Raw genomic sequence first — 25,899 nt, forward strand, 5'->3', positions numbered from 1 at the left:
ACTTCGTTTTAATGTTCACGTGAAAATTTATGTATCTTATTAAACTTGTTGACCTAGTTAGCTCATGGTGAACACTCAGTATACCTTTGCTTGCCTAGCTCATTTTCCCATGGCTATTTATGACTCATACATGTTGGCTCAATGGTAGGTTGGTGCCCTCGTTCCCAATTCCCTCTTTGGTAATGCTCCCCCCCCTTTGTTGCACTCCTACAAGAAGTAATTTATCATGGTAATAGCTTATACTGTTCAAAAGAAAATCTAGTTATTATAGTTCGTAACCAATTTGATGAACCATTTCCAAATCTTATAGTACCATAACAACTAACCAACACCTTCCATTTCTCATTAACATAACAAATAACAAATGTTCCCATTAATAATAATAAAAAATGAGTAACTAATTTAACCAACCATTTGGGGTTAGCGTGAAACATCAACAACTCGATAATTTTTCAAGATCACAAAATACGGGATGTAACACATGGTATCAGAGCATGTCGTTGGCATTTCATAAAATTTGGTAAATTTTTTAAGAAAATTTTGAACCTCTTCTGTGTGGAATTTTTTCTTTTTTATTTTTTAAATAGTCATTGAATTTATTTTATGAAAAGTTTGCAATTCATCTTTGAAGTTTTTCACTGAAAATCACAAGCCTGGTCAACAGTTTTGGTCGTATGATTTACTAATTTCAGAAAAAGTCTACATATTTTGTGAGTTGCATGTACTTGCTGAAGAACACAAATTCACTACTAAGAGGGGGCGAGTGGGGCTGAGGGAGGTATGAAATTGTAGTGAATAAACCTTAGTCTAATTTTCAACTTAATTCAAACTTTAGGTTATTGCTTCAAGTTAATTTGATCAAAACAGAACATAAGAGTTCTCCCTTGTGTTTTTTAAATTAACATTCAACTGTTATTCCATACAAATCAGAGTTTCATGACTCTCCACAAGTCGTGCGGGTAGTCTGAGTCGTCGAGTCGAGGAAACCTTGTTGAGTTTTTATGATTCGGCAGGAATCATGGAATATGATATATAATTTCATACATATATTATTATAAAAGTATATATTATATAATTTCAAGAGTTTTATCGTCTTGTCAAGTCATTACCGAGTTGTAGCCAAGTCACGAGTCAAGTTGACCTTGCCAAGTTTGAGCCGAGACAAAGCCTAGGAACTCTGATATCAATATATCCCATTCTTAGATTAAGACCATTATGTCTGTAATTCAATTCATATCAATTGACATCTTGTTAATGAATAGAGGAATAGGAGACCAACCGAACCGATTGCATAACAAATAATGGTGAATATCATTAAGTATATTTAGTGAATATTATAGTCGTTTCTAAAAGACAAACTTTTTTCCACAATGACCATAGTAATTCACCCACAATTTATCACCACACATTATTTGACAATTCAAAGTGGTGTTTGAAGTTTGTGACGTCGCAAAAACCATCGTACGATAGGAAACCAATCCTTATCTGGCATATGGGAATCAAAATCAGTTTCTGTGTTACTAATAAACACATCAAACTATCTCCTGGCACCGTTTGAAATAAGGTTCGCCGCTAAGATATATGCAAAGGAATAAACAAAATTTTCTGTAGCAAGTTGCTGTAACCAAACAAACACAATTTGTGGTCTCTGCATCACAAAGATTACATCGTTAGTGTTTCCCATGTGCCACTTGACGTGAATTAATTGTGTTGTCTATCTGAGAGTCTTTGATATATACTGTCGCTGAAATCATCATGTACAAATATCGTGAATTATATCTGATATAAACTATCATCAGTTACATCTCTGATTTACTGTCAATACAATATTGGTTATCCATTTTTAGAACGTTTGTTCACCCAAAAAAATAATGTGCAGAAGGTTATAGAGGATTAAATTATTATTTACAATTAAAGCTCTCGACATCAATGACACCTAACACTTGCATTTATTTGCTTGTTGCTTGGCTTGTTGCTTGCATGTGCATTTTGCAAATTAGGTGTTGCTTGCATATGTTGTTTTGTCATGAAGTCTCATGTTTTTTCACATGGAGGTTTCTCTGATGCATTTTCATAATTTCTTCATTTAAGAAGAATCTTGATGGTTTTTCATCATTTCTCCCTTATAAAAATTATGGGTTTTCATAAATTTTCCACTTCAAAATTTTTTTATAGGTGTTCATAACTTTTTCCCTTGAAAAAATTCTGATGAGTTTTTATTATTTTATCCCTTACCAAAATTTTGATTTTGTACTTTGCAAAGCTTTGTTGGAGTTTCTTGTCAGTGTTTTACTATTTTTTTTTAAAAGTGATTCGCAATCTTAGGTTTGGCAATTTTTCCCTCAAAAATTGTGACTTTTTGCAATCTATTCTAGGCCATCATTCTCTTCAGCAAAAGTTTGGAGGGTTCACACATTTTTTCAAAGTTGTGCCAATTGTTTGTGGAGTCTCTGGCTACAAGGAGGGCCAACTCTATTATTCAATACCTGGTTGGATGTTTTCTGATGACTTTTGGTCAGGAGTTTAGGATATTCTGAGACAGTTATTCGCAAACTCATCTTAGTGGAAGAGTCAACAACAAGCTCAAGTCTCTTGTTGCAAAGCATTTTGAAGAAGGGGGCAGCCTTCTCTATTTTTAGAGCTGTTTTTGGCTACTCTTGGTATCCAGGGAGGAACTCAATAGTAGCTGAATGTTCTGAAGAATTTCTGACTGCAAGACATGTAATCTTCTACAAAGTAGTTAGACGATGACCATTAAGAGGGTATTAGAATATTGTAATGTTTCTTTAATGTTCATCTTATTCTTTAGATTATAAGGTAGTTTCTATATTGATCTTTAGTCTAAGTTACCAATTCGCTAGTACGGCAAAATCTTGAAATGAGGTGTGGGTTTGTTAGTACAAAAACAGTTAAAAATTCTATATATGTATGTGTGTGTGTGTGTGTGTGTGCAGCCAAGAAAAATGAAGTATGATTAGAATGGTACATAGTATCATTAAAACAACAAAAACACCACCAACTTGTAATCTTAGCATCATATCTATTATCAACACCGAACTATTAAAATAATATTGAGTTCAAGTATCATTGTTTAGACTTTCAAAAATTAGAACGTTATGCTAAGTTTCAATCATCTAATGGATTGTCTAAATCTTCATCTTCTTCTTCTTCATCAAAGGCATTAGTTGGATCACAAACATTGTCAATGTTACTGGGATCAACTGCACTAATAACTTACTGCTTTCCAACTTGTCCAACGCTTATTACTTTTTCATTGTACAAAGAGCATGTTTGTTTGTAATTAACATTCTGAGCTTCTTTGATTGTAATTAACATCCTAATTGAAAAATGTTATATAAGTAGCCTGCAACTCTCTTCACTTATTGAAGATGTTATTTAACATTTCAAATATGATTTATCACTATACAAAGATTCCAATTATTCGGACAAGGATCATAATTAGCAATTGAATATATACAATTCACTGGAAGAAATCTTGAGGGCCAGTTTAATTTGATGTAATAAGTATTTGAACTTCAGCAAATTTTGTTTTGTAATGTTAAAAATATTTAATCAAATTCTGTAATAATTGTTTTCTGCACTAAATTATAGAATGTCCCCAGTGGAACTATACCTAGTTCACACTCAATCTACCTGGGTCTGCTCTGGTTTGCCCTAGGTTTGACTTGGAGGAACTAGCCAGCTTGGGTTTGAACCCAACCCAAAAGGGAACCAAGACCGAGAACTGGTTCGAAATTCGCTTTGTTCAAAGGGCAAAGGGAAGAATTGGGTAACTAAGTCTTTATAGTTCAAGATTTTTTTTATATAACATCATCTTTGTAAATCTATATAAGGAGATTTCATCTACTGTGTTTAATATAAGATAAATTACCTAAACATACAACACATTTTGGATAAGACACCTATCTATACCCTAAACTATAATATATTCCCAAACACGACATATGTATTTGGATTCAGCATCCTATAAAAGCCTTGGCAGAACCTAGAAGAAAGTGACCAATAGTTGCACAGGATCTGACTGTTTGTATAATACTTGTGGTTATATGATTTAGTCTTGCAACGCATTTACACCATATATTGACAAAAATTAATCCACATGTTAATCAACAAATGACCAAATGTTTGTCAAGATGAACCATTGCATGAAAACATTAAGGACTTATGAATCTCATATAATTAATAAAAATTATACATACATTCATTAATAAGTGTAATACATACATTTTTGCTCTATATAAAATATCATAACCATCTAATAAATGTGTCACTTATATAGGCAAGAGCCTATAACACAACGGTAAATTGTGAGCCTCTTATCGAAGAGGTCTTGGGTTTGAATCTACTCACGTTTAATAAATAATAATAATACTAATAATTAATCACATAACATAATAATTAATCTTGGCTTCAGCCTCTTACCATAAAAAAAAAATGTGTCATTTATATAAAAAAAAGGTACTCATCAAAACAACCGTTGTAACTATTGTCGTTATGTGGACAGTTCATGTTCTTATATGTACAACTGTTGGGATGACAATTACAATGCATTGAAGTACATCTTATATGTTTGTCATGTGACAAATATTAAAGGTGAGTATGATAAACACCTTGTTTCTTACCATGAAAAGTAAGAGACTACCAAATGAAAACAATCACTTAAAGTTGAATATAAGTTGTGTTGTAAATAAGATGTTGTTTTGTATATTTTATAACAATAAATAGCCATCTTGTGTTCAACAATAGGTTCAATTATGTTGGATATAAAATTTTGAGATAATAAGATTTTTGGTTACCAAAAGGTATTGAGATCACAAAGATTGCATATACGTTATATTTTAAATAAAAACATGAAGTTTATTTGTATTATCAAGGAGGAATTGTTTGTTAACCAGTGGAGATCACAAAGGGGACCTCCCATTCAACATATCAACATAGAACCCGCTCATTCAACTTAGACGCCACAATGGAGGTCCTAGAGCCACCACTCTAGATTCCAACTTAAGATGTAACTTTGGGGATTTGAACATGGAGCTACATCATGAGAACCTTATGACCTTCCTATTTAAGCACAACCTCATCCACAATTAAATAGGATGTTGTTGCCAGAATAAATGATAAGCATCCGTTCGTCTATTTGGGATTCTCTAATATTTTACTCAAATCCCTAAAAAGTCATTTTTAATAATAATTTTCACTAAATGTGCTGACCTGGTGAATTGGATGAAGAGACACCTCCAAACCTTAATTGTAACTAGATGAGAGTTCATTTCACATTTCTTTTACAAAAGAAGAGTTCCTATAGAATTTCATGTAGCCTATACATGGTTGCAAAATGCATCTGCACAACTACTGGCCCCTCTACCCAAAAAAGTCTTAATTTATTTTATTAAATGAATAACTAGATGAGAGTTCATTTTACATTTCTTTACAAAAAGCAAAGTTCCTATAAAATTTCATGTAGCATGTGCATGGTTGCAAAATGCATCTGCACAACTACTGGCCCCACTACCCTGAAAAAAGTCTTTAGAAAAACATAATCAATAAAGAAAAAGTCTTAATTTATTTTATTAAATAAAATTAATAGAGAACAACTACATAGCACAAGCAGAAGCAAGATCGAAGACTCATTTCTGGTTTTCATGTGACTCATTTCAATTTCATTTTGTACTGCATTTTTCAGATGGAATTTTACTATGCATTTTAATGGTGAAAAAGATAATGAAAGATTGCTTGCATTTTGAAGTGTTTTTTTGCTTCTTCCATGTGTTTTTCCATGGCATATAGGTAAAATTGAATTTTACTTCATATCAGTTTCAACGGGGACACGCACCCCCCTCCCAAACCTCAAAGTGTCCGTCCCCGAGAAGTCCCCACACCAGGTACTTAAGTACCCAAGTACCCCCACCATTGTCATTCCACGACCACGCCACTGCTGGGATGGGTACTGAATTTCTATTTAAATTTGACTTTTGAATGTTACTATGTTCAATGTTCAATGCTTCTAGTTCATGTTGCAATTTTGTTATGTTCAAGTATTCTAATTTGCAATTTTACACTGAAACATCATTTCATAATTAGCATCTCAAGTTCTATATGTATACTATACAACAACCCTCCTTACCCCATCCTCCCCTTGCCGGCCCCCCCTGGCCATCCCCCTTTTGTCCCGAAATGAGGCCCATCGTCCCCCGTCCCAGAAATTTGTCTCGCTGTCCCGACTTCACCCAGTACTGGTATTACACTGCTTCTTATAAGAATAATTAAAACAATAAAATACTGTGCGGATGTATTGCTTCATATATTAATAATGTACAAAAGAGATACACACTGTAAATTAAGATATCCTTAGAGAAGTATAATTAGAAATAAAAATTCTGCCACCAAAACATCAGGTATCCTTTTCAGTTTCATTTTGTTTTTAAACAAGTTAAAAAATATATCATTTACCCTTGTTTAAATTTAAAATAGAATCACTGTATATTATTTTTTATTTAAAGAGTTGATTTCCACTTTGATCATCTACATGAATTTTTTTCTAGAATTTTTTTTTTTTTTTGAAGTCCATTGTGATTTATTATTATTTTTTATAATTATATTTTATTACTCTTTAACTAAATTATTAATATTTGAGTTATTGCTTCTAAAGTGACAAAAATGAACCTCAAATAGCTTATAAAATTGTGGTGTATCTGTACAATTATTTATGGATGCCATATCCAGCAGTATCATTATTATGGGGCCTCGGAAAATAGCCATATACATATCCGATACCATTGTATCCATTTCAATCCAGCTCTGGAACTGTCCCATATCCGAAATTAGATTTTTTTAGTAACAAATTAATAACACATAAAAATGAATGAAATAAACAATCAAGGAATCATCAGATTTGATCCAATTAGAATTTAATAAATTGGGATTGTGGATATCTCAACTTACAGTTCAAGAAAACTGAGAAGCTGAGGGACAGACTAAGTATTGTAGTTAGCATGCTAGAGTATAAACATTTACATTTACTACAATAGACATTGCTAGCATAAATGATACACAAATTTGCATCATCAAATTCACTAAGAAGCAAAAGATAGTATGACAAATCTATCTCACATTTTCACCATCCGCCACCACACCAGCATTTCGAATTTTATCTTGATCAGAACCCGAACCAAAATTTAGCTTCCTTGTCACTGTGTCCTCCACTGATATATATGATGCAAACAACAGCAGTTACTATCTCAAACACACAGCATATAACAAAAGAATGCATATAAATCCATTGTCATATACATATGGGTGAGACTTAAAAATATAAAATGCCAACTGGAAACTATATTAAATCTGCACCTAATTTAAATATTTGAAATCTTCTGATGAGATGATCTTTAAGCTTAATACATGGAAACCATGAGTAACTCTTCCTAACATACACCAAAAATGTGTACAAAATGAATCAAGGCATACATGAAAATACCGTTAAGGTAAATCGATGCATTAATCAAAGGAGATGAAGGCTCCATAAATAGGTTTACAAAGACAATATTTCTAAATGAAACAATTGTGAACTATAGACAAAAATGGAAACTTCCTAAAGCAACTAAGATGACCATTAAAGAAACATTACAACATTTTAATAACGTCTCCCTTTATGGTCATCGTTCTAACAACTCTACAGAACTGAGAAGACAATCTGCAGGTCCCTTGGCCACAAATGCATAGAACACTGCCCCCTTCTCATCAAAATGCTCTGCAAAATGAGCCTCCTACTGAGACCTTGCCTGATTCTGTAAAACTTCTGAAAATGACAACGATAACCAAAAACCATTGAACCTGATGTTGGAAACAAAACTGTCCCTCCCTGAAGCCAGAGATACTGAGAACAACTTAAGAAATTAAAACCATGATTTTGAGAAAAAATTGCCCAAGCCTCCAATGATTTTTTTTCGGAAGAAAATAAAATAACCTTAAGACCAGCAACACCAATCATAATCCCAAAAACGATATTTGAAGAGAAAATCAAAAAGAAAAAAACATAAATGATTTTTGAGGAGAAAATGATAAAACCACACTGGAATATCAGCAAGTAGCTACCACAAAAGCTGAGACACAGATCAACTTACAAAACTTCATTTTTGAGGAAAATGGTGTCGTCAATAAACATAGTATCAGGATGTATGTCGTCAGTATCAGGATGTATGCCGTCAGTATCAAGATGTATGTTATCAATATCAAAATGTATGTCATCAGTATTGGCCGATAGGGTGTGTATCGGGATGTATGTCGTTGGTATCGGAAAGGTTCTTATTATGTAGCTGACATGTTGTATGTAGCCGACGGACACCTTCGGGAAGGTTCCTTGAGATGTATATATACCCCCTTCGGGATCATTGTAAATGATCTTATCATCAAAATCATTATGTACTATGTTGACGTATGCGAATAATATAAGGAGTTCTGCTATTCTTACTGCTGTTCTGATCCATTGTCTATATGCGTTAATTTCTTTAACTAGTATGGTAAACAAATCATATTTGAAAATAATACCCAGTGGTTAACAGCTGAAAAGTGGCGTCAGCTCATCACATCACTTTACTTTTCATATTTCAGAAAATTAGATTTCATCACTCCACTTCTTAAATCGTGGGGGCAGCGGCTTTTCCATCTTCCTGAACCCTAGTCTTGGCTTCTAAGTTGGTGGCTCCCTTTAGTCTCATAGAGCCCCAGATTTACCTTTAATTCACCTCTTAATGAAGTGAATTTTCTATGGAGGCTACTTGTCCATTTTCCATAGGCCTTGGCTTTGAGCTCTTTCTATCTTGTTTGCAGTGTCGCACGAGGAGAAGTACTTTTCCAAAAATCCGCTTCTCCGACATGTTTGCTCTTTAACCTGTCGTGGAGTCCCTTATTCATTATACTCAAGGTCGCACCTCTCATGCCACATTCCCAATCTGCGGGGTGCGCCAAGGGAATCTCCACAAAATATTCTTGTATGGCAACTTAAGCTTTCATAACCAATGTCAATGCTTGCACCTGCAGAATTGAAGCGATTTCAACACTTCTTTGACTAATGCAATAGTGCGAACTATGAAAATCTGATATACTGCACTTGAATTAATAATATGTTTAGTTCCACTTTACTTCTCATCAAGGTGATCCTAAAGACCTACCCTACCCATCTAGACTCATGGACTACTTGGATAACTTAACTTCATTGATTTTTTTTGGCCCAACCCAAGTAATATAACGGAAGCGAAGGGGAAAGGGGAAAAGAAAAATCCCAATGAGAAGCAACATGACCCAAACACTAACTAGACTTAGGTTTTATTTGCATGACTTGGACCTAGACACTTGAGCTTGGATCAAACGAGCTACTATGAGCAAAAGTAATAGGGGACAGGAATGAGAGCAACAAAGCCCAAGCATAATTTTTTTAAGTGAAAATTTTATGAACACCCATCACTAGGTTTTTTAGGACAAATTTAAAAAATCAATGCAAGTAAAAGTAGGATTTGAAAGAGAAATCCTAGCCGCAGAAACTTTTGACAGACCCATTGCAATCTTTGTGGAAGATTCTAAAACATAGAGGATGTTGAAATCTTACAACTTTTGCAAGGAAACAACAGACCTAGTGCAAGTAAAGAAGAACAAACATGATGTTTGAAAGCCAAAGTCATGCAGGAACAGCCCAAAGTCATAAAACAAAACAGTCAATGAACCCATGATTTCAAGCAGATCGGAAAAGATAAAATAAAGAGACGAGTAAAATAAATCTAGTCACAATACCAGCCCATGAAAGGAACAAAGGAATCGTCATCCCAAGAGGAAGATGGCATGAGCAACAAGAAGTTAAAAACCTATCATGAATAAAAACATCAAGATTGATACAAAGAAGAAAACGGCCATCAATAGCTACATTGTGCATAGAAAACAAGTAGATGAAGACTATGGCAAAAGGTAATGGCACAGTCTAAGAAACCCTTCAACAAATCTTTCAACAAACCCACCAAAATAGACCTGTTGTGTAAAACTCTAGGTGATCTGACCCAAATTGAAAAACGTGAGAGAATGAGATCATGATTTACAAGCAGAACCCATGTCCTAAACAAGATTTATCAAGCTGAAAACTGCCAATGATTTTTTTTGACTCGAAAAACAAACTTCTACAAAGAAAATTCCAGAAAAGAAGAGGTTAATTTTTTCCTTAAAGAATTTGCCAAATTGAAATCATGTCGACTCACTCTATACCATGTTATGGTAAATCAAATATTAAACAAAGGGGACTAAGGCTCCTTTAATTGATTTATAGAGACGATGTTTCTAATTAATCAATCATCATTTAAAGATTGAAAAGAAAAACTCCTAAAGCAACTAAGATGACTATTAAAGAAACATTATTATATTTTAATAAATACAATAAGGTAGCAAAGAAGCTTGCACCAAAGCATCAAATAGTTATGGCTATTAGCAAGATAAATTAATTAGAACATTTAAAATTTCACTTATCAATTTTATTGTTAATTCTGCATTAAAACTTAAACTTCAATCAAACAATCAAAAGTCAGCAACCATTTTCCCTTTCATTTTGTCATATAAGGTTCTCTATTTGTCTTGATAAAACTAACTTCAAATTGTTATCACTTACAGTGACCAAATTTGCAACAAGGAAACAAAGTCCATAAATACACAACTCACCTGGACTCTAGCCCTACCACTTGAGCCCCATGAGGTACATGTTGATATGAGTTTTATTCTACTACAACATGCAAAATCAAATACTCAATGTTTTGTAGTGAAACATCAAACACTCAATCCTATCTTGAATAAGGCCATCTCCCATGCTAAGCTTGCAAAGTAATATCATGAAATGACGTCAAGATTTCATTAATTATGGATACTCACTTAGTGAAATGATGTGATTTGTTGGTAATCAACTAGGGGGCTTATGCTTGTTCATACAATGGACAACCGTTTGCATTTCGATAGATGTCGCTTCACAATGCGCAATGAAAATATAGCTTCGATCTAAAAACTTTCCTATTCAACTTAAACTTAGCTTTTACTTCTACTTCTAACTATGAATGCAAGGAAACATGAATAAACTTAGAATCTACTAGATATAGCTTAATTAACGACTCCACCCATCTAGTGCAAGCTTGTAGGGAATACTCAAATGGTTTTCAAACTAAATGGATGCAAACTAAAGATTGAATACCAATTGAAGGTAAGTGCTTTCAATCATCGGCTAACCACACAAGGCGCACTAACAGTTAGCAAGAGGCCAGCAGCCCAGATTTGTTTGAGTCAAACAAGTAAGCATCCACAATTATTTTCATTCAACTAAACTACTTCTAAATAACATGAAATAGAATCTACTGCCAAGTGAAAGATTTAGGAGACCATGCAACACTTCAAAGCAATATTAAGTAATTCACCTTGAAGAACCAACAATGAATAATCAATCATCATGATAGCATTATAGCAACAATTTGATCAAGTTTCTCCCTTAGCTAAGAAATAAGAATGAAAAATAAGAAAAAAAGGAAGCAATTTGGCACTCAGTGTGTGAATATCTTTATCACTGCTACTAAAATAAAAATCAATAAGGGCTTGTTTGGTTATTGGAATAGGACTGGAATAGGAAGAGAAAATTAGAATATGTTTTATATTCACTGTTTGGTTTTTTATAACATTTTTTTTGTATCTATTTGTTTAAAAAAATGAAATAAATAATATTTCTCATTAACTTCAATGAATAAAATAAAAATGAAAATAAATTAACCTTTTTACCATTATTGAAAAAATTAACCAAAAAACAATAAATTAAAACAAAAAAATTTAAGGGAAATATTTTTTAAAATGCAAAACTTAGCCTTATTCCTATTCCATTTTTGTACGACCAAACAATGGATTAACATATTCCCAATCGAATTCCAAGTGAACCAAACAGGATTGGAATTGCCCTTTTCTATTCCCATTCCCCATTTCCATTCCCATTCCATTTTTCTATTCTAATTTTCAATTCCTATGCCAGCAAACAAACGGGCCCTATAAGTAGAGCGTTGTTCACAGTAAACCACAGCGATAACTTGGTCAGGGCCATGGATGTCTGGCTAGCAACAAGGCTCTATCTAGGATGCTTTTAAAGAAAGGATATCTAATAGCCAAGTCCAATAGATCTAAGAAGCTTTCTAGGTTCTTGTTAAATGGGGAATTAACACACTTGCACACAAGTGAATAACTGAAGACGAAGACTCTCAACTCAACTTATGGTATCTTCCACTGTGAGAGCATTTCCTAGTTGTCTAATAGGTAAAAATGGAGGTGACCAATAGTTGTTAGCTCCTAACAAGTTTTATCGATGAAATGTTCAAAAACATTTATTTGAGTGGGTACTAGATATTGTAAGGTTTTCACACCATCGCCCCATTATCAATGGAGACCCCCTCTTTTTGCTTCAATTATAGGAGTAGGTGGCCTTAGGGGGTCTTAACTAGCAATAATTTGAAGTCTTCAAGCCTTAGTTAGAGGTAAAACTGAGTTTGATGAGGAACAAGAGATTGCACCAACTTTAGGTCGAGTATAAGTGACAAGACAACTCCTTGTTGACCAATGTTGATGAGCTTTAGTGGGTCTAGAGGAAGGCAAAGTGAGTTAGGTGGAAAAGAAGAGTATAGGGCATTGCCTGCCTCCTAGGATTTACTGTCCTGGACAACCCAAGATTTTCACCCTCCCTTCTGTATGAATCCTAGCATATACTTGATTTTCACAATTCAACCTTCAGGCTTGGCAATTTAACTTTTAGCGAGGCACAATGTGGATTGAAACAAAGATTGGTGTTGGGGGGGGGGGGGGGGGGGGTGAGTTCATGAGGCTCAAACCTAGTCATTGTAGGTTGGCGAAAAATGGAGCAAGACGAGGAAAATCCTCTTACCATGTTGGATCACGCCCAACATCCATAGCTTGAAGTGTGAGCTATTTCCCACCAAATTACAAAAGCGATCAAAGAAGGCAGTACCATAGAGTATATTGGTGAGGCATGTGGATTTTATCCTCCAAGGGTGGCGGAATGCTTCATCTTCTTGAAACACATAGTCCAACTCTACATGAAGGACAAGACTTGCTCAAATTTGGAGGCATGAGTCAACTAAAGATCAACTAAGTAGATGATGAGCCAAACTGATGTTGGGACAAATCTGATAGTGAGAGTCAGCAATAAGGTTAAGTGTACAATCCTCACATGTATGAAGTTTCCCCACAATTGGCAAAGCTAATCCTCAAGACCTCCCTAGTTTCGCCTTAGCATGAATCAGGGATAGAAAGAACATGGAAGGAGGCCTACTTGTCTAAGATCCCAACTACCATGTTGGATTCTGCCCAACATCCATAGCTTGAAGCGTGAGCTATTTCCCACCAAATTGTGAAAGCGATCAAAGAAGGCAGTACCACATAGTATATTGGAGAGGCACGTAGATTTTATCCTCAAAGGGTGGCAAAATGCTTCATCTTCTCGAAACACATTGTCCCGCTCTACATGAAGGACAACACTTGCTCAAATTTGGAGACATGAGCCAAGTAAAGATCAACTAAGTAGAAGATGAGCCAAACTGATGTTGGGGCAGATTTGATAGTGAGAGTCAGCAACAAGGTTAAGTATAAAATCCTCATATGTATGAAGTTTGCCCACAATTGGCAGAGGCAATCCTCAAGACCTCCTTAGTTTCGCCTTAGCATGAATCAGGCATAGAAAGAACATGGAAGGAGGCCTATTTGTCCAAGATAAAGAGTCAAGCACAGGAGGCAAGGAAGATGGTGTTCAAAGTCAACTTGAATAGGATTGAGGATTCCCTGAGGGACATTCCTCGTTGTAGGAGAGTACCTGACTTGTTGCAATGGCTATGAAGACAAGACCTCAGCCTCCTCAACATGAAGCAAGGAACATTTTGAGTATTGAAGCAATATTGCAGGCTAAGGGGGTGATCGATTTAAGTGTTTAGCTGCATGAAGAAGATAACTGTAACAGCAAAATGTGAAAAGGAAAATCCTCTAGGCTGGGTGGCTAATCTATGAGGATTCTAAAAATTCTCTAACTAGCAGGCACCTCCCTACAGACAATAATCCTCACCCCACCCCCCCCCCTTGGTATTCTCCTTGCATCTCAAGGTAAAGAGAGCAATTTTATAGTCACCAAACATAGATGATGTGAGAGAAACAATGAGGGATATGGAGGCAAAAATGATGTTGATAGCCAAGAAGAAATGGGTTCCACGAAGAAGCTAGTAAAATTTGAGAGAGGCAAGTCGTGGTGATAAGTGTGCAACAAGAGGAGAATTCTCTAGGCTAGGCATTGCTCAAGAATGTGACTTGCCCAAACAACAATTTGTTAGGTGGAAATTTGAACATTTATCATTAAATTACTTAACCAGTCAGTCTACATGGCTATGGAACAATTAAACAAAATCAATTTCATTACCCAATCATGGCAATGTCAGCCTTCACTTGAAGCACTCATCTAAGCACCTCATCACGTATTTAAATAAAGAGATGGACATTCATTTCAACATCTAAGACAAGCAAATCAAGTGCAATTGACAGGAAATTCCCATCAGACTAGCAGAAAAAAATTAATCTCCTAATTCGGCAGTGAGCTGCATCCTCCATAGGGCAGTGAAAAGCTTTATAGGTGGTAGATTACTCCAGGATTAGAAAATCATAATAATCTTTGAAGTTCTAGGCAGATTCACCCTTAAAAATCAGTTTGGAGAAGGGTAGGATGTAAAATGTAGATATGTTGTGATATTACAGATCATTTATCTTTTCCCAGATTTCCAACTTACAATGCAGATCGATATTATAGGTGAACAAATGTCTGAGTTCTGTATGTTAAAATCATCAATATTTCACAGAGCAAGACGTCAGAATTGCATTTGAAGGTCCTAATTTATGAGAATCTCACCTGAAGTAAGGGTTGAGGTTTTATGAATCTAGTTTCAAATCGTAAAAGGATGGGCAAAATCTAGTTTTATATTTTACATTAAATTCTCTTCATTTTGTCTAGCAATTTCAATCGCTTAACACCTTGTCCTCCCTTGGTTTTGCAAGGTGAACTGCTGGAAAGAAAGCTAGGAGACGCTCAAGACTCCAACCATGGTACACCTCGGAAAACTTCATGCCCAAAGACTCCAAATGAGGAGGAGATCAAATCTAGATTATCAAAGTACACATTCATCTGAAGATCAAGATGGTTCAAGATAAATCAAAATCCACACGTGGGAGAAATTTTCATCAAATTAAATTTCCTCCTAAAATCCAAGTTTACTTTGAGGGATCCCACCGCATGAAGATATCATCAAATTCACAAATACAATCAAGCTCAAATTCAAGTTTACAGGTTCATGATGCAAATTCAAGTCAAGCCATGAGGAAAAAATTCAGAAGACAGAGAAGACCTAAAACATGAAGCAATTTGGGACTATGAGCCGTCACAATCAATCACAAGAAATTGATATTTTTGGAAGAGTTTATCAGAGTTGGAAGTGTTGAGTATCACGAGATATTTTCTATTCATTAAAAAACTGAGCAAATTCATAGGATAAAGATAATGAGGTGACACCTAGTTGTCTTTTCCACTCAAAAAAGACCAATTTCAAGCACTTACTACCAAATCATGCCAAGTGTCCAATTTTCTCATTGGCTACCAATTTCAAGCACTTACTACCAAATCATGCCAAGTGTCCAATTTTCTCATTGGCTACCAAAAGCTTTGTAATTTTCTTATTGGCCCACAATATGGTGCTCTCGTGTAATTGGTTGACAATTTGGCAATTCGAATTAGGGTTTGTAAGAATTAATCTTGGCCCTTGATCTTGAATCCATTTGGGCCCTTCATTAGAATTGAACACTTATAAAAGTGTGAGGCCATCTCATTTGTAACAATTAAAGGGTTAGATGCAAGAGATTAGGAAACTAGAGAGAAGTTAGCTAGCTAAATTAGAGTAGTTTAGCTAAGGGAGAGACTTGATCAAATTGTTGCTATAATGTTATCAAAGTGATTGATGATTCATCATTGGCCCTCGTGGTGAATTACTAAATGTTGCTTTGATGTGTTGTTTGTTTTCTTCAATCCTTACTTGGAGCAAATTTAATTTTATATAGTACTTTTGTTGAATGAAAATAATTGTGGATGTTTACTTGCTTGACTCAAACAAAACTGGCCACTAACCTCTTCCTAATTGTAAGTGTGCCTTGTGTGGTTAGCCAATGATTGAAAGCACTTAACTTCAATTGATATTCAATCTTTAGTTTGCATCCATTTGATGGGATTGAAGAGGAGATATTGATTTGAAAAACAAGATGGGTGGAGTCGCTAACAACATTGCATCTAGTAGAGTCCAAGTCCATCCATGACTCCTTGCAATCATAGTTAGGAATAGGAGTAGTTAAAGTTAGCAAGTTCAAATTAAGATAAAGCAAAAGATTGAAAACCCAATTATATTTTCATTACACATTATGAAGGTAAATTTATAGTAAGTCAATTGATATCCATTGAATGACTTAAGTCCCCTTAGTGATCCCAACAAATCACATCATTTCAAGTGACTGAGTATCCACAGTTGAAGGGAACCTTGAAGTCATCCCATGATCTCACTTTGCAAGCATTGCATTATAGATGACCTTATTCAAGAGAGGGTTAGGTGTCTTAAGTGTTTCACTTTAAAACAATTGAGTGTTTGATTTGCATGTTGTAGTGGAACAAAAATCACATCTACAGGAACTTGTCCCAAGGCCCAAAGACAAGTATGTGATTGGTACAAATTGGGTATACAAAAATACGTTAAATGAAGATGGTTAAGTGGTGAGAAACAATGCAAGACTTGTATGCAAAAGTCGTGTGCACTTTGAAGGTATTGACTTTGAATAAACTTCTGCTCATGTTGCATGTTTAGAAGCTATAAAAGTGCTTTTAGCCTTTGCTTCTATCCAAAGTTTTGAAAATTTTCAAATGGATGTCAATTATGCTTTTCTGAATGGTACTCTAAATGAAGAAGTTTATATACAGCAGCCTGACGGGTATGCTATATGAGAAAATAATTATGTACGCAAGTTGAAAAAGGCACGCTATGCTCTTAAACAAACCCCATGTGCTTGGTATGATAAGTAGACAGTTATTTGCAGCAGTAGGGATTTGGGAGAGAGATAGTGGACAGCAATCTGTAGAGGAAAAAAAATGTAATCAAATGCTGATTGTTGTAGGTTATGTTGAGGATCTGATTTTTGGTACTGACTATGAAGAGTTATCAAGTTATTGCTACTAATATGCAGTTTGAAATGTCCTTGTTGGGTGAGCTGCCATTTGTTTGCTGTCACATGTAAACTGGTTAATGCATACTACAAAAATGTAAACATAACATGGAAGTAACAGGAAACTAGAATGTTATTTCATTAAGGCTTACAGCTAGTACAACTCAGAACATGAGAGCAAGTATAAACTCAATGATTGATTGGTATCTTTCCCAGTTCATGATAGTGTTCATATAATGTCTGAAGCATTGCAACTCAACCATCGTGACATAACACTTTCAACAACTATCACTCTTAACATGATTAATTATTACATAACTATTTCCAAAACACAATTTCCCGATAACATTGTACCCCCGGAAAGAATGTCGTCTCCTGGTGACATCAAAAAAAAAATGGAGATAATGGTCCACACTTCATACATAATAAGAAACAACTAAGATGAAGAAGGGAATGTCCCTAGAGCTGGTTGGGATGTTGTAGAGGGAAACATCTTTCGAAGCTGGTACACTTGCTAGGTCTGAATGTCCATATCTACCTGGATCTAGGAGTTTGCCTCGACTACCTCCCTTAACATGATTGCAACGTCCTACAATTCAGCCTCCTTTTTGCCACATGCCTCTTTGGCTTCGGTCAACTGGATCCCTACTACACACTTCTCTTGTGTAATTGTTGCCAACTGTGACTCAACCAGACACTTCTCTTGTGTAATTGTTGTCAACTGTGTGTCTAATAGACACATCTCCTATGTAATGGTTGCCAGTTGCGTCTCTGCCTCTAACTGTGCTATGAGTGTTGTGCACTCCTTAGCCCAAGTTGCCTACTAAGTGGCTACCTAGTAGCTATCTCCTCCCGCAATCTCTTTATAGCTACCTTAGCTTTCTCCTTGGCCTCCTCACATCATGCTACAACCACACCATGTGCAATGTGCCTGCCTCTAGCAACCACAGCGGTAAGAATGTCAAAACATTTCTCGAGATTGACATTGAATGTAGCATGTGCTAACTCTTCCTCCGTCGTTTGTACCTCGACCTCTACCATGTCTCCTAAAGGGCAGCCACTCTTCGCTACCCCTACTTCCACAGGTTCTTGTTCTCCACCCCTTGTACCCGCCAACTCTAGTATGGCTACCTCTTTGGTGTTGTACTATCCAACATCAATGTAGTAGGAGGAAGATCTTCTCACAGCGGAGACTGGAGAAAAGGTCCTTGAGTCACCATTGTAACCTAAAACCGTCGCACCAAATAATCACTACCACGCCCCACCACTAAGGGAGTGCATCCTTACCTCGGTGCTGCGAAAGCCTCCAATCTACTTACCCTTCCCCACCAGGTCGACCGATAATATTGCATCAATTGTTACCATAGCATCCGACCCAACTATGTCGAGTTTGACCTATGGCTCCTGCAGTATGCTATCTCCTATCTTTGAAGATTCCATCACCTCTCTAGATGGAAAATGTTACGACTCCATGACTCCTCCTAAAGCTATCTCAGGTGCTAGTACGGGGCTTCCTACATGACCAACATCGGTCTCTTTGTGATCACTACAAGCTGAGTCTACCAATGGAGTCATAATCAGAAGGGCCCCAACTTGCCCAATTGCTAGAACAGGGACAATGTTGGCAACAGGTGTCAGGTGTATCGTGGAAGACAACATTGGTCATGCAAATAAAGATTGGGGCTCACACACTACCTCCACCTAGTCCTCCTTATCATCCAACTGCTATCTGTAACACTCTCACTATCAGGAGTACCGTATTGGCCGCTATCAATGTCCCCGTGTTCCAAGCATGGACCAAGTTCCCATATGATGCATTTTAGACTTGCCCCTACCTTATGCCAGCCAAATGTGTCTAAGTGCCTCCATCTCGTAATAGGAGGCTCACTAGGTGCCAATTGCCCTATCCAGGTCTCCTTTGACAGATTGTCATGCGATATCTATTCCACCATGGCATCCAACAACAATCCTATGGCGTAATGTGGCATATAGAAAGTCCTATATTGAAGTCATAAACTCATACATTCACTCCGCCAATATGGTACCCCAATTATACATCATGTCGCCCAGTAAGTTGTTCATCAAAGATACCTACAGGAAAGAAATATCGCATGCGCAATTGGAACCTGTAAATATGCTCTTCACAACATCCATAAAGCATCTCCAATGTCCTTCCCAGATGATTGCCTTCTTAATACCTTGGTTGTGCGACGACTTCTGAAGAGACTCCTCTATAGTAGTAAGGTCATCTTTACAAATTAACGAAATATAAAAAAATCTTTAGTCTCCTTGGCCATTTTCTGTGGTTTCAAATCAACCTTGACCACCTTCACTGGCAACCCAAACACCCTTCGAAATTCAAGTGTTGTGAAGGAAACCATTACCAATTGATCCATGTAGATAACAGTGCTCCGTTTTGAAAATCTATCAAAGGATTCAATCATTGCCCGCAATGGACCTTCAAATTCCTTAATACAAAAGATGGGCATTTGAATAACCCATTACACCTATGCTCTCCGTAAACTTTCTTTGACAAGTAATTATTTGGAATGTCAACACTCTTAAACCATCATCTTCTACAGTCCAAACCATTCAGGCCTTCATAAGACAGTATGGGCCATGACAAACTCTCTCTGAGAACCTGTCTATACCATATGTTGTCCCTGTACACTTGGCCTTATTTTCTTTTTCGTTCCTCCTGCAACTTTCACGCTTGAGGGTAGAGTTTGTGCGTGCTTATTTGGAATCATACTTTGGCTACTTGGATCACCTACTTGCAACTTTGCTTCCTAACTTCTCTTTCTAGTAGATTGCACAACGATTTTCTTATTAGATTTTAGGGCAAGAAGAAAAAGAAAAACAATTAGGGCTTAGCCGTCACCGTGCGGCTGCACCCTTGTCTCACCTTGACAATCGTGGCTTCTTGAGTCATCTTTGGTAGTTCTCCTTGCCTTCTTCGCTAGTACCTCCCCCAATCTATGATGTTTCTTGCCTATTAACACTGGATGTTCTTAAATAACCCCAACATGTGTTTAAGTGTCTTTACGCCAATGTACGATGTAGAATATATACACCCACATATGTTTCCTCACCCCTGCTCCAATGAGATCCCCTTCACGCACTACTCTTCTTCATCTAATGTAATTGTCGTCAATTGTTTGACTTCGGTGGGAGCCTATATTTAATGTTCTTGACATGGTGCCTGGTGCGATTTAATGTTCCCCTTTGCTTATACATCACAACACACTCTCCTCAACCCATACAGCATGTTCTGACCGTCACCCAACTCCTGATTCTATTTGGCCATACAACAGCCTATATTAGGGCCACGTTATTCTTCACCCGGTGGACTTATTCCCTGTGCCTCTTCCGTCTACCATCACTGTGCATTGTACAACTTAGCTTCCTTGTGTTGTACAGTGACTTTTGGTGGTCGTACAGTATGATTTCCTCCTTAAACTAGGCATTTGGATGTCGTACAATGTCTTCCTAGAGTCTGTACAGTGGTTTTCCGAACTCCTCTATAAATGTTTGTTGTCATGACCGAGTCTCTTGTATTTATATGATTTGTTTTTCCAACTATTTTCCTCTTAGCAAAGTCCATACAGTATACGCATGTGTCCATATGGTATCTTTGCGAGTCTGTGCAGTCTAACTTCCTTATTTATTTTTCATCCTATTTATCTCAATTTCTTTTTATTTTAAACTTCTTTTTTTCTTTTCTTTTTCTTAAGTTCTACCTAAGTCTAAATTATTCGGTCTTCTCGAGTCTTTGTGCCTCTAATGGTAGATCTTCAACTTCAAATCATTAACAAGATCTGTGATCTCACGTCCATCGAGTCCACAACTTGATTGACTTGTTATCACCAACTTCTTGTATTTCATATGGTCCCAACCATTTTACTTTGAACTTACCCAGTTTAATCTCATTTCGGTTGTTGTACGTAATAAACCCAAAAATAATATGTACATAAATGTATATCATCAAGGAATCATAATTAAAAGCATATTTTGTATAATGAGAGAAATGTTCATATATATTATAATGAAATATAATTAAATGAATTTTTTTATTATAATAAGGAAATGAATATATATATATATATATATATATATATACATATTATAATGAATTGTAATCAAAAGAAAATTCTTTCATTATAATAAGGAAATAAACAATTAAAAGCATTTTCTTTTATTATAATAAGAAAATTGTAAAATCAAAGTTATTCTAACTATTACTTAACATAAAATATCAAACTCCTTATATTTGGCCGAGATACCAAATCATTAATTGAATCGACGCAAGCCAAAGGATGTAAACGGAATATATATTGGGATCGATTAAGAGATAGAAGGCAAAAAAGGAACTGAATATACAATTCATATGACAAGTTATTGAAGAAGCGGAGCACTGTGCCATCTCAATCTAAGCTGAAAGAAAGAAACGCTACCATCGTTGGAAGGAGGAGTGCGTTCAAAGTTTTCAAGCCTGTTCCAAACCCTAGCCGAGATAATATCACGTATACGCAGAAAGAACTTTTAAGTATCAAGCACACTGATCTTACCTGGAAGGATACGTAACACCAGACTCAAATTTAGACCTCACCTTCTCTGCAGATACCTGGAGGATAAGTGACCCAACATGATTACAGGATAAGCCATAAGAAATCATATTGATAACCAAGTGTATAGACTCCATATCAAAGACAGAGAGAAACATCAAAAATTTGTGATATCCAAACAGTGATAGGAAATAACAATTGAAAGTTAATACTACAAGACAAAGATACGTAAGGTATCTATAACAAAAAGGAGAGATCATAAAAAAACCAGAGAGAACCTTGGTAGAGAACATTTGATTTAATATCTAGTTTCATTATAAGGAGACTCAGAAATTAAACCAAATGTTGAGATTCCAAATAGGAATTCAAAGAAGGATTCATGTAGGAACTGCTAGAGGCAATATATATTGTAGTGGTCAAACATATGCATATGTCAGAGAACGAGAGACTTGGTTAGAGGTGGGATCTCTACCAAGTAGTGATTATCAGAGACCCCGAGAGGCCTAAGGAAGACACTCTTTTCCATTAGGAAGGGTAGTTTGGGTGGAATTTAATTCAATAATTGTATGGATTTAATACTATATCAATGTTTCTATATGTAATCTTTTCAACTTTTTACTAACGAATACTTGCAGGTTTCAACATTCTACGCAATCAAGAGGTGAGACATTACATTGTACTTGAGCACTAACCAGCCCAATGGAAGCCTCGTCTACTTCAAATGTTTATTGTGTCGTACTTTATGACGAATTTGTGTCACTTATGTCGCTCATTGTGCAATTAATCTTCACTCATCCAACTTGTTCAATTTATATAACATTTCCCGAAGGCTTTCCATATCACCAAGTCTATTCTCGATTGCTATCCAAAGGCTCGGAACCATAAACTTTGTCGGTACTACCGCTTCTTGTCCGAACATTAATTAAAATGGCTCCTATCCAATTGTCACCTTATACGTTGTGCGGTAAGCCCATAATATTAACGGCAAGTTCTCTTCCCAATCAGCCTACCCTACCTCGCATGACTAGTAAATTTCTGATACAAGAATCTTATTTGTTGACTCTGCCTGGCCATTAGCTCATGGGTAGTATGGACTCAAGAGGAAGTGAAAGAATTTAAACTTAGTTGTAAGCAATCAGACGACATAATTGACAAAGTGATCCCCCCTGTCACTAGTCAACTAGATCAGGATGCCATAATGTGTGATGATCTGCTCGTAAATAAATAAAAATTGTACTTATGGTCGAGTTGTCTAGTAATGCCCATGCTTCCACCTACTTAGTGAGATACTTCGTTGCTACCACCACATACCGACACCTCCAAATCTTGCTCACCTTTAGTGATTTAATGAAGTCCAAGTCCCATCATTCAAATAGTTCCTCGGCTTGTGAGGGGTTAAGCGGCATAAAATCTCATTTTAACGGTTTGCCCACTCGCTAGCAAGTACCATAGTTGATCACCCATTCCTTGGCATCATCGTATAGTGTAGGCCAGATAGTCCTGCTAGGAGGACTTTTCGTGCCATTGTGTTTGGTCCCATATTCCCTCCTATTGAAGCTTCATGTGCTTCCTACAAGACACTGTGAACTTCCTCTTCCATTACACACCTTCGCAATACTTGGTCTAGGCCCATTTTGTATTTGAGTCCATTGATCAGTTGGAATGTTTTGCTTCACATCACAAGCTTTTGTCGCTCTCTGACATCTCCCTCAAAATCTGTAAGGTTGATAGATATTTCCCAATACTTTTGTACCACTCCAAAAGGATGGCAATACGAAATAGATGTGTATCAAGAAATCATCATTAATACCTTCTAGTGATCCTCCTGACTAGATTTGAAAAAGTTGGTCCGCAATGACATGGCTCTTCCCTAGCCTTACAACAATGGTGAAAGTAAACTCTTGTAGTAGTAGCAACCATGGTGATAGTAAACTCTTGTAGTAGTAGTAGCAATCTGCTTACCCTGCCTTGTATAATAGGTCCGTTCACTAGGTACATCAATGCCTGGTGCTCCACATAAAATGTGAACAACGGGGGGCCAACAAATAGTGTCTAAACTTTTGTGTCAGGTATAACATCCCTAGAGCTTCTCACTCTATCGTGTTGTAGTTCTTCTCACCCTTGGACAACAACCTACTTTCAAAATAGATGGCATGATCCAGACTGTGATCGCCTGTTTGTGCAAGAGTTGCACCTATTACAAAATCGAACGCATCCACATGCATGTGAAATTCTTTATCCTAGTTAAGGTATGCCAAGATCAGTACCCCTAGCAATCGAGTCCTCAACTCCCCAAAAGAGCTCTCCTCTATACCCCAAAAATAGTGTTCCCCTTTTCTTGTCAGTTTGTTGAGAGGAAAGGAAACTTGGGTGAAATTCTTTAAGAAACATATGTAATAGCCAATATGCCCAAGAAAGGATTTAACTCCACCCACATCAATCAAAGCCTCCATTCCAACTATCACGCGTACCTTATCTGGATCAGTTTTCAATCTCGTTTTTCACAAGATGTGCCCCAACAACTTGCCCTAAGGGACCATGAATCTTCACTTCTTCATATTAAGTGCTAACCTGGTTCAGCAACACCTTTCCATACGCTCCTCTAGTGCCACTAAGTGTGTATCTTGCCTATTAAAAAATAGACGAATCGTCCAAAAATGCTCAAAAGTTCCCCATGGACATTTTGTCAAAGATATGGACATTTATTCTATGGAAGGTTGTTGGCGTGTTGCACAAGTTGAACTGCATCTAGTTAACGTGTAGACTTTGTCTTCTACCAGAATGTAGTTTGCAATTTATCTTCATCTGCAATCGATATCTAGTTATGACCTAAAAAAAGTCCATAAATTAATACATTTCATAACCAACAACCTCTTTCAATATTGTGTCTATAACTGGATCGGGAAGGGATCCTTTATAGTGATCATGCCCAAGCATTAGAAAATGACACAAATTCGGATTTGGCTCGCATCCTTTTTTTAATGATATTACAATGGGCAAGACCCATTCACTTGTCTAGACCTTGAATATGATCCTTGTCTCGAGCATTTGTTTGATCTCTTCATCAACCTTGGCGACATAATTTTTATTACTTAAGTACGGCCTTTTCCGCACATGTATGGTTCTCAATTCCAAAGACCACACACATCTCTGGTGGTACACCCTTCAGATCCTTGTAAGTCCAAATGAACACATCTTTATATTCTATGAAGATTTTAAATACTTCCACTTTCAGTACATGATCCAAATCATCACCAACCAATATGTTGTGCGAGTTCTCTGCATCGTCGAGATTAGTAACCCGTACGGATGGTTCCCTATACTTGATTGGCCTTCTGACGTCAATTTTTTTAGCGAGACTTTCATTTACTCGAGCTTTACCTTCTTTTTATTCTATGAACTCTCGCAGAAACACATCCTTCTCAATGCCTTGGTCGAATTCCTCTGCCCCCAACATATAGCTATGAAAAAATTCGTAGTCCTCCATCAGCCAATGGAAGAGTCCATTCATTGAACTTACATCATCCTTCGACCATTCTTCCAATTCCAATACACCCTCGTCGTTGGGTTCCATTTGGTTTCTTCCTTTGTCTACCCTACCATGCTCTCCATCTGACTCGGACTCTAAAGACGAGGCAATCTCCTTGCTCGCAATTTGTGTACGAATCTCAATAACAAACTTTCCTCCACCACTTTCCATCAAGAGGGTATTCTTCTTCCAATTGTGGTTTACCTTCATTGTCACCAGCCATCTCCTATCGAGAATGGCACCATACCCCTTCTTCAGCAGGATCACGACAAAGTCCATTACAAACAGTTGTGTCCCGATGGTTACTTGTTGAGCCATGAGTGTCCGGAGGGGTTTTATTCCCTGCTGATCTGCACCAAGTAGGTTGAATGTGGGTGGCCTCAAGGTAGGCTTCGCAAGCTTTTTCCATGTCTCCTCCGACAGGACATTTACTCCTGACCCACTGTCAACTATGGTATCCGTAAAAATTGTTCCTAGAATCCCCAT

At 36.6% G+C, this 25,899-nt stretch overlaps 1 protein-coding gene across 1 annotated transcript in view; it reads right to left on the reverse strand.

Annotated features, from left to right (window-relative positions):
• The window catches only part of LOC149551296 (uncharacterized), an 82,929-nt gene that overhangs the window by 37,510 nt on the left and 19,520 nt on the right, over positions 1-25,899 (reverse strand). Inside the window, exon 4 of the mRNA XM_089786852.1 lies at positions 7,132-7,223. Within this exon, the coding sequence (XP_089642978.1) occupies positions 7,132-7,223 (92 nt within the window). The remainder of the gene's footprint in view (positions 1-7,131; positions 7,224-25,899) is intronic.

The sequence above is a fragment of the Cupressus sempervirens genome, chromosome 6, assembly GCF_028749045.1.
Source record: "Cupressus sempervirens isolate cs-2001-9-10 chromosome 6, ASM2874904v1, whole genome shotgun sequence".
In the NCBI taxonomy this organism is placed as follows: domain Eukaryota; kingdom Viridiplantae; phylum Streptophyta; class Pinopsida; order Cupressales; family Cupressaceae; genus Cupressus; species Cupressus sempervirens.